General features: G+C 48.4%; 1 protein-coding gene across 3 annotated transcripts in view; it reads left to right on the top strand.

Annotated features, from left to right (window-relative positions):
* Positions 1-13,505, top strand: part of Trim67 (tripartite motif containing 67) — a 35,867-nt gene that overhangs the window by 13,801 nt on the left and 8,561 nt on the right. For 2 of the 3 annotated variants that reach the window (XM_028767764.1, XM_028767760.1), the window contains 4 exons: positions 6,617-6,712; positions 8,513-8,635; positions 9,823-9,933; positions 11,198-11,357. In XM_028767764.1, coding sequence (XP_028623597.1) covers positions 6,617-6,712; positions 8,513-8,635; positions 9,823-9,933; positions 11,198-11,357 — 490 coding nt within the window. The remainder of the gene's footprint in view (positions 1-6,616; positions 6,713-8,512; positions 8,636-9,822; positions 9,934-11,197; positions 11,358-13,505) is intronic. The other variant, XM_028767761.1, reaches the window with a different exon arrangement.

The following is a 13,505-nucleotide window of genomic DNA, read 5'->3' as shown; positions in this document are numbered from 1 at the left end:
AAATGGCAGAGGGGGACCTAAGAAAAGGGGGCTCCATGAGGAAATGGCAGAGGAGGACCTAAGAAAAGGGGGCTCCATGAGGAAATGCGAAGAGAGACCTAAGAGGTTGATGAAGAGGTATAGTATCAATTTGGGAACTTTGGTTTCTTTAGAAAACACGAAAGTATTATAAGAAAGTGTTTTCATTTTAATCCCAGGTGTAGGATATGGAGCTGCTTCAGACTGTCCACAGCAGCTGACTATGAATTGCTTTGTGCTCTAGCAGGGGTGTGATTTTGCCAGCAGCAGATAGTTTCTGAGATTGTGTGTTGCTTGGAATTCTGGGAGCTTTTTCAGAGGGTATTTAATGCTAGAGCCCTGGCTGGCAGTGTGGTGGGTTGTTGGTTATCGGTTGGTTGCTGTTTGGTGCTGGTCGTGGTTTGTTAAGTAGTTGTGTGCAAAGAAAAAATTAGATACCCTGATGGTGAGAATCAAACTTGCCCTGGGGAACTCAGTCAAAGCCCCTAACCAGCAGGCAGTCGACTAAGGATAGTGCACCCCCTTCCTTTCTATCCTTTTTTCTCTAGTATCTAGCGTTAGGGGGTTAAAAGGGTGGAAAAGGGTGAAGAAGGGTAGAAGAAAAAAGAACCCACAAAGTAGAAAAAGACCGGTCACAGAGTGGTTGATTTTAAATAGTTGTTAGCTCTGGTCACTTAAGTGGCCAAGAAGCTCATGTCTCAGTTTGAACAAGAAACTAAGAACAGTAGCAAACCCAAGCCGGGTGGCACATGCCTCAAAGCACTCAGGAGACAGAGGCAGGCAGATCTCTGAGTTCGAGGTCAGCCTGGCCTTCAGAAAAGTTCCAGGACAGCCAGGGCTACATAGAGAAACCCTGCCTCAAAAAAACAAGAATAAATAAGTAAATGAGTAAGAATAATAGTAAGAAGAAGGAGGAGGAAAGAAAGAAAGATCAGCAGCACTCCACATACTACTGAACACACATGGAGCCAGTCCTCAGGGTAAAACAGAAGAGAGGCGTGAGGGAGTGGGGGAGGAAGTCAGGGTTCAGTGGAGCAGGGGGAGGTGGATTGTGAAGGATGGAGGTGTCTAAGCAGAGAGGCAGGTACTATTTACTTATTTACTTACTTAGGTAATTGGACCACAGAGATGAACTGCAACAAAGTCTCATTAGTCATTATTGTTACTGAAGCAATTCTATTACTGTTTCCAAGACCCGATCCAAGTGGGCATTTGGTTTTGAGATACCAAGACTTGAGCTAGCCTAATCAGAGAGAGCTCATCTTGATTTTAGAGTACTAAAACTACCTGCCTGGTCCTAGAGAAGCTGTTTTGGTTTAGGGGGTGACGAAGACCTCACCTGCCTCTGCTTGGCATGGGGTCTAGCTATGGCTAAGGTTGAGATTCTGGTATGGGGTTTGCGCCTGAAACTCCCCCTCCAGGCTTGTTCTTGTTGCTGGTGGGATATGACCTGAGCCACTCTCTGGTCTGCAAGCGTGACTTGTGATCATTTCACTTTGCTTTCCCACCGTCTGAATATTCTCAAGGTCTCCAGTGGGCGTTTATTCTAACACTAGAACCGGCTTTAAAAATAGAATTCCGTCTTAATTAGACCCATATTATCCACACCTGTTGATGATGCCGCGCCGCTAACAGAGCCTGGCATGATCTCTTCATTTCCGAGTCATCTCTATACAACACACATACAAATAACAGCGTAATCCAAGAATCCCGCGAGCAAAGATCACGCCTTACTGTGCCGTTGTACTCCAGTACCCAGCAGGGCAGCAGGCACTCAGAAGACCACAAGAACCTCTATTGAATAAGATGTAACTTATGCTGAAATGTATGCTAATGTCAATACCATAGATTATTATTTCAGAGCAGACACTATTAACTGCTCATTGACTCATGGACCTGGAGCTGAGGACTCACAAAGGGAGGCTCATCACAGGACAGGGAGTGAGAAGACAAGGGAACTGTGAACTCACTGCTGGCCTGTCCATTCTCCCCCCTCCCTTCCCTCCTCCTTCCCTTCTTTCCCCTCTCTCTTTCCTCTCTCCTTCCCTTTCTCCTTCTCTCCACCTCCTGCCTGCCCCTTTCTCTCTCTCCTCCCTCCCTCTCTCCTGCCTGCCTCTGATTTTTTTTTTTTCTGTGTCAGAAGCAATCAGTTGATCTCACCAGAGAACAAGAGGCAGCTGGGAAATGCTAATGTGACTTTTCTGTCTTCTTGACCCAAAGACTACACTGAGTGTACGTTTGCATAGTGATATGCCCCATGGGTAGAGGAGGCTGGGGCAGGCAGAGGAAGCAGGTTTCAGAGACGTGATCTTGGAGTGCAATCACTCGCCATTTGTATTAAACAAAACAATGTGGTTTTTCTTGCGTGCACTTGTGCATGTGAATACACATGTATTGGGATGAATAGAGACGCCAGAGGTCCACATCCTGTCTGTATCTTCCTCAAGGGCTCTCCACTTTGACTTTTGAGACCACTGAGCCTGTAGCTTATTGATGGGCTGTCTGGCCAATGAGCTTCAGGAATGTGCCTTTCACTCCAGAGGTGCTGGGGACCCAAACTCAGGGCCCCATGCTTGCTCTGAGCCATCTCCCCAGCCCAGAGACAATGAACTTTAATGACTTAACACAATGTTTGTCTCGAGTCACAGGAAGGAAAGCCATGAAAGTCACCAAGCCACTGTCACTGCCATTGTCACGATTATTACTACAAGTATAAAGGCTGAGCGTGCTGGAGACTGCGTCCCTGCCCGGATGCTGCAGGAGAGCACAGTCTAACCTCAGCACCCTCTGGTGGCAGGGCTTAGACTGAACATCTGCCATAACTGCCCTCTTGTGAGAATTCGAAGCACGTTGGCTTGCCCTAATTGTCCTGTTTCCTGGGGCTGACTTGGGGGCCATGCCACATTCAGTGAATAACTAGACCAGTGGTTGTCAGCCTTCCTAATGCTGTGACCCTTTAGTTCATGAGTTTAGTCCTCATGTTGTGGTGACTCCAACCATGAAATTATGTTTGTGGCTACTTTATTTTGCTACTGTTATGGATAGTAATATAAATATCCATGTTTTCTGATGGCCTTAAGTGACATCTGTGAAAGGGTCATTTGACTCCCCCCCACACACTCCCCACCCCCACCAAAAGGGTCACGACCCACAAATTGAAAACTGCTGGCCTAGAGAGAGCTGTTCCAGCATCACAGCCTGCCAGTGAACAAAGTAAGGGAAACAGTATCAACCCCAGAAGATCTGGTTCATTTGAAACTGTGTCTTCAAGTAAGTGTCTTAGCCTCTGTGTGCCTCAGGAAAGGCTAGTGTGTGGATTAATCAGAAAGAGTTGGCAGGGTCCTGTCAAAGGTGCAGGCACTTGGCCCTTCCTCTCCTCTGGAAAGCTCCATCTCCATTTGTGTTATGAGGACAAAGTGCACGTATGCTGTGATTCTATCTCGTGAATATTCATGCTGTGATCCTATCTCATGAATATTCATGAGGGGCTAGTGCTAGAAGAAAAGACTGTACTTAATGGGTTCATTGGCGGGAATTGCCCTGATAAGTCAGTGCAAACCAGGTAGCATAAAACAACAGATCCACCCTCCACATCATTGCTGGGGCTGGAGGCTGAAACCAAGGTGTCAGTAGGCACTTGCCCCTCCACCCCATCCCCAACCCCTGCACCCCCCAGGATCCATCCAGGAAGGATCTGGTCCAGCAGTACCATGGATGGTAGTTCTGTAACTCAGTCTTTATGTGATTCTCCTGTGTGACTATGTCAGACTTTTTGTCACTGTGACAAATTCCTGAAAGAAAAAAAGGAAAGAGATTGTGACTAGGGAGATGACCGAGCAGTGAAGCTTACGGTGGGAGCATGAGGACCTGAGTTCAAATCTCAGCAGCCAAAGAACAGAGTGGCCGTGTGCATCTACATTCTGAGGCGTTTTTCTGGGTGGTTGGATTTTGCTTAAAATCTGTTTCTTTTGCTTCAGTTAAGTGTGGCAAAGGCCTTTGGAGGTGATGGTTTTAACAGTAGTTCTCAAATCATGGGTCTCAACTCCTTTGGGGTCAAGTGGCACTTTCACAGGACTAGCATATCAGATATCTGGCATATCTGATATTTATATTACAATCATGACGGTAGCATACTTACAGTTATGAAGCAGCAATGAAGATAACTTTATGGTTGGAGGTCACCACCACATGAGGTCTGTATCAGAGGGTCACAGCATTCAGAAGGCTGAGGACCACTGCTTTAAGGTATCAGCACCTGTCAGGGCATATATGCCTGGTAATGTTTTCAGCAGTCTGAGGGCAAGTGAGGGCCCTTGGGGAAGCTCCCTCACACTGTCAAAAGTGGAACTCAGGGCCATCTTAATACTAATGCTGGCCAGAAAGCTGCTACAGAGGTCACCTCCTCGCTGCTGGGTCTCTGTACAATTTAGAAACTTCCCTGACCTGTTGTCAAAGCAAAAATAAACCATCTGTTCAACAAATATTTATTAAATGAGACAAGCAATGTCTCCATCTCTCAAGACCAAACAATTTAGTCACAGGAAAAGCCAACACGGGGGGATAGCAGACTGACAGCAAGGACTGCTGAGATCTGAGTCCCTTCAACTAGGCTGGAGGGAGAACCAGACCCAGAACCCAGAACAGGGAGAAAAGAAGCCATGTCAGGTAGCAACAGATCTTTGATACACATGGGCAAATCAGACAGGTCTCAGTTAAATAACTAAAGAGCCAATATCTCACTGATGGTTAGTTTAGGATGTTTAACAAAGTTGTTCTGCCTAGAGCCCTGGTCAGGTGTTTTGTTTGCTTGTTTGTTTTTCTTTGTTTGTTTCAATGAACTTATTACTGAGACAGAGTGTCACAATAAGGACCAGGCTGGCCTTGAACTTGTGATCCTCCAGCCTCATCCTACTGAATACTAGGATTACAGGCATGGGTCACCATGCCCAGCTTGGTTTATATCTTGAAGGCAGAATTCTCTGAGAAGGTCACAGCTCACACCTTCACTTGGCTTGAGCTCTCGTCCCTAGCTGCTTCCGCTTTCTGTGCATTACCCAGTGTCCTAGATCTGCTTCCAACATTGCTTTATAAGAAGTTTCTTGAGGCCACAGCTGCAGGGGCTGTTAAGTCTGAGACAGCAGCAGAAGCTGCTGAAGGGAGTGTTAGGTCCAGAATCTTGGGATTCCCTCCAGTCTCTCTGGGGTTGGAACAGAGGACTGTATGTCTAAGGAAGTTCCTGGAGACTGATCCTCTGTGCAGGGCCCCACCTGGACTGCCTAACAATACATTCATTGGCTCATTCCTGAGTGGATACTAATGTATCACAGTTCTGTATAGGAACTCACCTATGCATCCCAGGCACCCTCAGAGGGAAGCAGGGATGGTGAGCTTTCTAGGTTGAGCAGTTACAAAGAAAGGCAAAAGGTTACAAAGAACAGAGGAAGGGAAGGGATAGGTTTGATTCCCAGGGCTTGACACAGGAAAAGAGGGGATGTGAAGAGGGAGAGGTCCTAGCCTTACTGGTTCAGTTTTGTTCCATGTTCAACATTTTTACTTTGAAAAAATATGACTTGAGTTAAATCAAACATCTGGCAATGTTTGATCAAACATCAATCAAACTGGGCCTGGTTTGGGGGATTGTCCTGTCCTCAGTGACAGAAAAGGCAACTGTGTGGGATATAGGTAGGGGCTGGAGCCTGACTGGGGTCTGAAATATTTACAGTACTAGTGACAGGAGTGGATCTGTGACAGGAAGAGAGAAGATTGGCCAGACAAGGGCCCATTTGTCTTTTTGTCCAGAGTGCAGCAACTGTCAGGGGCTGGCTGTTAGTTTCAAATAGTTAGCTCACTAGTCTTTAATGTAGATTTGGGATCAGCTGACAGAGAGTAGTCAACACTCACGTGCTGGTTAGTTTTAAGTATCAACTTGACACACCTAGCATCACCCTGGAAGATAGTCTTTCAATGAGGGATTGCTTATGTTGTGTTGGCTTCGGGCATGTCTCTCTCTGTGTGGTGGTGGTGTCTTTATTAAACTAATTCATGTGGGAAGAGTTAGTCCACTGTGGGGTGGCATCATTTTCTAGACAAGTAGTCTTGAACTGTATAAACGAGGAAGAAGCTAGCCAAAAGCAAGTGAGCACGAATCCATGCATTTATTATTCTCCGAGCTCCTAACTGTGGTGACGGTATTCTGAGTTCCTGCCTGGACTTCTCCATAGTAACTAACAGGCTGTAACCTGGAATTGCCAAATGCATGCTTTCTCCCATGAATTGCTTGTTGCTGGGTTATTTTACCACAGCAATAGAAATGAAACTAGAGTAACTCACCAAGGTCTGCTGGGAAATAGATACATGTTGGTCAGGGCATGTAGCTCAGTGATAACAGAGTATCGACCTAGCATGTATGAGGTCCCCAGTTTTCCTCCCTTCCCTCAAATAAACAACAGCAAAAGGAAAGCAACATGTATTGTCTATCCTGTGAATCAGTCATGGCCGCTTTTTAAGAGAGGACAACTCAGTAGGTCCGTCTTGCTATCTTGACTGATGCAGGGCATGTCTTCCAGACTAACCGACGTCTCCTTTGTGTCTTTTCCAGGCCCAGCTGTCTCAGGCCTTAAACGGGGTTTCAGATAAGGCCAAAGAGGCAAAGGAGTTTCTGGTTCAGCTCAAGAACATACTGCAGCAGATCCAGGTGAGTGGACTCTGATGCTGGACAGACAGTGTGGCTGTTTGTCTAACACAGAGAGAAGGAGGACAAGTCTTGGGACAAGCGATTATCCACAATGATTTTTAAGAGGGTTGACCTGTCTGGTTGTACAATTGTGGGTGCTAAAGGTGCCACTCTCAGCCTGTTTACATTCAGGTAACGCCACTGGTACTTAGGCACGCCTGTGTATTCAAATCAAAATATAAATGTGTATTCAAAATATAAACACCTCGTTTCCTAAATAAATGTGTTATCTGAGTGTTCACACTATGCCCCAGGCTGAGCCTGACAAACATACAGAAACCAGTGAGTCTTGCTTCCGTGAGTTATATGCAAGGGTAGAGAGATCAAGCATGAACGTATAGAGGATCTGCCTGCACAGAGGGAGGCCCTGTGCATTTAGACCTTGCTGGAGAAAAGGACTGAGGACCCTGATTCCTTTCTTCTTTATTCTCCTATTCCTCCCGTACCTTTCCTCATCATATAGATACGTGTGTGTGTGAGTGTGTGTGTATATGTGTGTATATGTGTGTATATGTGTGTATATGTATATATATACATGTATGTATGTATGTATATGGTCTCATTATGAAACCCAAGCTGGCCTCAGACTCTCAATCCCCCTGCCTCAGCCTCTCAAGGGCTAAGATGATAGACATGTAATGCCCACCCACCCGATCCCCACAGACAGTCTTAAGTCACAGGCTTAACCACCACTTAAGTTTCATGCACGCAGATGTAGCTACTTTCTCTGAGTGCCACCCGAAGAGATCAGACATGGAGCAGAGGCAGCAGCAGAAATGGATTGATTCAGTTCAGCGACTGCAGGCACAAGGTCACCGGCTGGCTCCTCCCGAGGCGCCTCTGCTTGGCTGGCAGATGGTAGTTCTCTGTGTCCTCGTGTGATTGTCCCTCTGTGTGTGTCTGTGTCCTGATTTTTTCTTCTTATAAGGACACCAGTCAGGTTGGACTGGGGCCACTCTGATGGCCTCATTTTAACTTCCGGATTCAGACACAGCCACACTGTGTGATCCTGGGGCTTATGATTCAGAATTGATCCAAGGGCACAATTTAGCTCGTACCCAGAAGCCATTATCTACCCAGATTCTAGAGGCCTGGAAGCAGAGGCAGGCAGGCAGGCAGGCAGGCAGGCAGAGAGACAGACAGACAGACAGACTCACTCACACTACTTTGTTTGATTTACCTTTTTTGATTACAAAAAGCAAAGTATGTGTTACAGAGATTTTTAGAGTTTGGAAGACAGAACTGAGAAGAAGCACACCAACATCCCTCATCTGAGGTGACCATGCTTGACACACACACACACATGTATATACATATGTACACATGCACACACATATACACACACACTTATTGTATATGGGATCATTTCGTGAACAACTTATATCCTGTTTTCTTTCTTTCTCTCCCTCTTTCTCCTCCTCCTCCTCCTCCTCCTCCTCCTCCTCCTCCTCCTTCTCTTCCCCTTCCTTTTTTGAGACAAAGTCTCTGGGGTAGCCTTCAGCTCACAATCCTCCTGCCTCAGACTCACAGGTGCTGGGATGACAGGCATGCCTGGCTTCACCCAAACTTTTTCCTCTTTATCTGTTTCTCATGATCACTTTCCCCTGACATTAAGCATTTTACGAACAGACTGCAGAATGCCTCGCCATGTAGACGTGCCATGGTTCATGGAACCCTCCTTAGTGCACAGTCATGATTCACACTGTTTCCTCTGGACCCCAGAGGCCGGCGCCTGCTCATCATAGCCCTCTGCTTCCTTAGGAAAATGGGCTAGACTATGAAGCTTGCCTGGTGGCTCAGTGTGATGCCCTGGTGGATGCCCTGACTCGGCAAAAAGCCAAGCTGCTCACCAAGGTGACCAAAGAGAGGGAGCACAAGCTGAAGGTGAGAACTGCGTGACCTCTTTCTCCATCCCTATTAAGTCGTTGGCACCCAACACGGGACCGCACTGCCTTAAGCAATGCTGCCAGGATATGACTCTGAGTTGGCCGGTCCAGTTACACTCAGGAGGCAAGAGAGTCTCCAAAAGGTGGCCTGCAGCTTCCTGCTGCCTTCAAATCAACCTGTCCTCTCCCATTTGCTCTGGACTCCTCAGTCTGTTGAGGGGCAGGATGGGAGTTTGGGGGATCTTTGTTCATCTTGCCTAATTCTTGGGACAGTGACAGAAGCAGTCTGACCTGGCTCAGGTCTTCAGACTCTGTTATCTCATGCTCCCATAATCAGCAATGAGTGTGGCCAGGTTCTGCCAAGGAACACTGAGTCTTGTTCCTTATCTGGCATTAAGTTCCTGGCTCAGGGAATGGCTTAGAATGCTCTGAAATGGTTTCAAGGAGCTCTGTGCTAAAGGTATCTACCTCAATTAGCAAACACTTTTTTTTTCTTTTAGAGAGGGTCTCAGGTTGCTACCATGCTGGCCTCAAACAGGTAGCCCAGGTTGGCCTCAGACAGGATGGCTCAAACTTCATATGTAGCTGGGGATGACCTTGAACTGCTGAAACTCCTGACTGCTGGGATTCTAGGCACACACCATGTTTCTGGGTTTATTTGGTGCTTCGGGCATGCTAGCTGAAGCACTTTACTAACTGAGCTACATCCCCACGTCAGAAAACACTGTTTCAATGTATCTGTTTCTCTGAGGTAGCGATTCGCTATGTAGTCTTTGGTGGCTGTAAACTATGAAACTCAGTACTTATCCCAGCCTTCCTGAGTACACACCTGGGTCATAAAGCAGCACTTTAAAGAGAAAAGGTTGTGGGCTGGAGAGATGGCTCATCGGTTAAGAGCACTGACTGCTCTTTGGGAGGTCATGAGTTCAAATCCCAGCAACCACATGGTGGCTCACAACCATCTGTAATGAGATCTGATCTGATGCCCTCTTCTGGGGTGTCTAAAGCTATGCCGGAGGGAGAAAGTGGCAGCTAGGGGTGGTATGGCTCAACACTGCCCTTCTGAGCTCAGGCACCCACTCAAGAGCTGTTTGCTATAACCCAACTGCTTTTTCTCATAAGTAGGCGCTCGCTCTCTCTCTCTCTCTCTCTCTCTCTCTCTCTCTCTCTCTCTCTCTCATGCAGATGGTTTGGGACCAGATCAATCACTGCACTCTGAAGCTACGCCAGTCCACAGGCCTGATGGAATACTGCCTGGAGGTGATCAAGGAAGATGACCCCTCTGGGTTCCTGCAGGTGAGCATCCCTGCGGGACTATCACAGATCACACCCTTCCCCCAGTGCTCCCTGCTCTTCCTGAAGCAGCTCATGCTCTAGGCTCTGTTCTGTTCCTCCCTGGTTGGGACTTGAACCTCTTTAGCTTCTCCTTTGCTCTGCAAGGACAGAATGCCTAGGCTGTCATCATGGCTCTGACCTTCCCTAGAAGGAACCCTAATTCCACATCAGCCATAAAGGAGAAGTGAACGGGCACTTTTAGAGTCTTGAGGGACTAAGTGCCACGCTTCAGTATTCTTTCCAGTGATGGGAAAACGGTCCATGACAAGTGAGCTGGACAGACCGCACAGAGAGGTGAGGGCCAGAATCCATTTTCCCACAGAGAGGGTGCAGCCTTGTTGGGGACATTGCTCCAGCATTTAGGCTAGCTCGAGGACATGCATTCCTAGAAACATGGCCATGTGTCAGTCTACCTGTGGGAGAAGTGATAGGCCCCATTGCTTACTCTCCAGAAAGTCACACAAGGGACTGAAGAGATGGCTTAGCACTTAAGAACACTTGCTGCTCTTGCAGAGATCTGGGTTTGGTTCCTAGCATCCACATGGTGATACCCAGTGATCCTTAACTCCAGTCTGAGGAGGCCCCATGCTCTTGTCTAATCTCCTTGGGCACTAGCCACACACTTGGTACACAGACATACATGCAGGCAAAGCATCCATACACATAAGAGAAAAAGTGAATCTAAGAAGAAAAAGAGAAGGAGAAAGAGAAGCAGAAGATGTATGACATCATGGCTCTTTGGATGCATGACGTCATGACTCTTTGCGGACATCTGTGCAGGTCTTGGAAGCAGGATTTTGCAGCAAGGGAAGGCAGAGCCATAGGTGTGACTTGCAGTCAGGCAAGGCAAGGACTCACAGAGGAAGCTGTGGAATAGCTGGAAGGAGACATAGCAGGACGACATGGGCCTCAGAACTTGAGAGGCTTGGCCAGACAGATGTATGACAGATATGTTTGTATATCTGAAAACCACCATGACTTCATAATAGAGCTTTCCAACTCTAACACACACACACACGCCTGTGTGGGTGAACTGTGGCTGAGACAACACAGTGTGTCTAGGTGGTCAGAGGTCATTTAAGCCTGGTCATGGCTCGATGATGGTCCAGGCTCAGTCCACCTCCTCTTCTCTTCACTGAGCTATAGACAACACTGAGCCCTTTCCCACAAAGGCTGGTAGCTCTTAACCTGCAGACCCAACCCTTCTGTCTGTGCTCCCTTTAAGATCTCAGACGCCCTGATCAAGCGCGTGCAGACCTCGCAGGAGCAGTGGGTCAAAGGCGCCCTGGAGCCCAAAGTATCTGCGGAATTTGACCTGACTCTGGACAGTGAGCCGCTGCTGCAAGCCATCCACCAGCTGGATTTCGTCCAGATGAAATGTAAGGGTGAGCTGTGATCCGACTCATTTAGAGGGGCTGCCTCCCCAAGGGCCACACAGGTTAAGGGCAGCTGGGTGGTGGTGACAGAGGCCGGTCATGCAAGGTGGCAGAGGCAAGGATGAGTGTCCTAGGTCTTAACCAGACTGGGCGAGCCGCAGGCAAACTTGAGCTGCCTTACGTAGACCAAGGATCAACAGTAGAAAGCAGAATGGACACGGGTTGCACCCTCCTGTAATCTGAGCAAGAGGAGAAGAGGAAGAGGAGGAAGAAAAGGAGAAAGGGGGAAGGAGAAAAGTAATGGAGAGGAAGAGGAGGGAGAAAAGGAAAAAGGAGAGGGAGGAGAGGAAGTAAGGGAGGAGGGAGAGGAGGAGGGAGGGAGAGGAGGGAGGGGAAGAGGGAAGAAGAGGAAGGAGGAGGGAGAGAAGAAAAGAAGAGGAGGAGGGAGGGGAGGAAAGAGGAGGGAAGGAAGAGAAAGAGGGGAGAGGAGGAGGGAGGGGAGGAAAGAGGAGGGAGGGGAGAAAAGGAGGAAGAAGGGAGAGGAGAGGAGGAGGGAGGGGAGGAGGGAAGAGAAGGAGGAGGGGAAGAGGGAAGAGAAGGAGGGAGAGGAGGAGGGAAGGGAGGAAGGAAGAGGATGAGGAAGAGGGAGGGAAGGAGAGGAGAAGAGAGGGGCAAAGAGAGGGGAAAGGAGGAGGGAAGGAGGGAGGGGAGGAGAAATGAAAGGGAGGGAGGGGAGGAGCGAGGAGGAGAGAGGAGGAAAGAGGAGGAAGGAAGCAAAGGATGAAAGGAAGAGGGCAGGAGAAGCCACAGGGAAGAACTTAGCAGGTGGCAGAGGGCAGGGCTGCCAGGGCCCCAGGGCAGGAACAAGCTTCTGTTCCAAGAACAGGGAGAGCAGGGCGGACGAGTGGAGGACGGTGGGAGCTGGGCTCGGGGAGCCAATAGGGACCCACAGCCAAGGTCAGTGATACTTGAACAGCTTGGCTGATCCCAGAGTTTACAATGAATGGATGGATGGCCAGACCTGGGCTTCTGTCCTAGGCACCATCTTCCCCAAGATACCCAGCGCTCATTCAGAAGGGAAGGCAGGCAGTGCTGTGGTGGCAGGGGGACGACCATGTCGCTGACTTCAGGGCCATCCTGAGGCTCACTCCTATTCAACTTGCACCTGGACAAGGTTTGGAAATTCCACCTGCCCGGGTGTAAGTGAGACACAGTTACAAGGAGCCAGTGCCTGGCAAAGGGGGTGGGGAGCTGTGGCTGGGGAAGCTAGTCCTGGAAATTGGGGGCTCTGAGGCAAGAATCTTGGGAGTATAGGTCTGAATTTTAGGGTGTGGGAGGAATAAGTGGTGGCAAGGGTCTCCTTCAGCCAAGTAGAGGGAGGGATAAGCTGAAGCAGTTACATGCCCTTGACACAGACTCACCTTTCTGGGCATCAGCTAGCCCTGAAGAGACAATAAGTTCATTCTGAGTGAAGATGAGCCTTGCAGGTTTAGACTAAGTTTTGGCTGGTTTTCCTTCTAAATCAGATAGATCAGAGTGGCCCATGTCTCTGTTTAGACCCTCCTGAGCCTACGCAGAACTGGAATGTATATAGGTTCTCCTGTTTGGCTCTAGTGAGCTCAGAGCATGCCTGATTTGATTCCTTAGTCCATGGATTGGCTGCCCAACCCTCTGAGGTCATGCCTGGCACCATGGTCTAGTCCCCTGATCTTGCAAAGCTACCATCAAGGTTCCAACTCCCTGTGTGCTTTGTTCCTCCCTTCCTGTGACCTTTCTGTCACACCTGAGATGATTGACTTATACAAGATGAAAGATTTTGGGGGTGTTAGTCTGTGACTGTCCTGTTGCTTTGGTGAGCATGTTATGGCAGAGCCCAGCCCCTCACGGAAGGAGAAAGAGGAAACAGCCAGGCTCTCACCATCTCCTTGACATTGGTGCACAGCACCAATGTGACCATTAGTCCCCACCTCTTAAAGGCTTTACCACTAGCTGGGCAGTGATGGCACATGCCTTTAATCCCAGCACTTGGGAGGCAGAGGCAGGCGGATTTCTGAGTTCGAGGCCAGCCTGGTCTACAGAGTGAGTTCCAGGACAGCCAGGGCTACACAGAGAAACCTTGTCTCAAAAAAACCAAAAAAAAAAAAAAAAAAAAAGGTT

This window comes from Grammomys surdaster, unplaced genomic scaffold (genome assembly GCF_004785775.1).
Source record: "Grammomys surdaster isolate TR1022 unplaced genomic scaffold, NIH_TR_1.0 181, whole genome shotgun sequence".
Lineage (NCBI taxonomy): Eukaryota > Metazoa > Chordata > Mammalia > Rodentia > Muridae > Grammomys > Grammomys surdaster.
The sequence above is the reverse complement of the archived record's forward strand: the minus strand, read 5'-3'. Positions and strand labels throughout refer to the sequence as shown.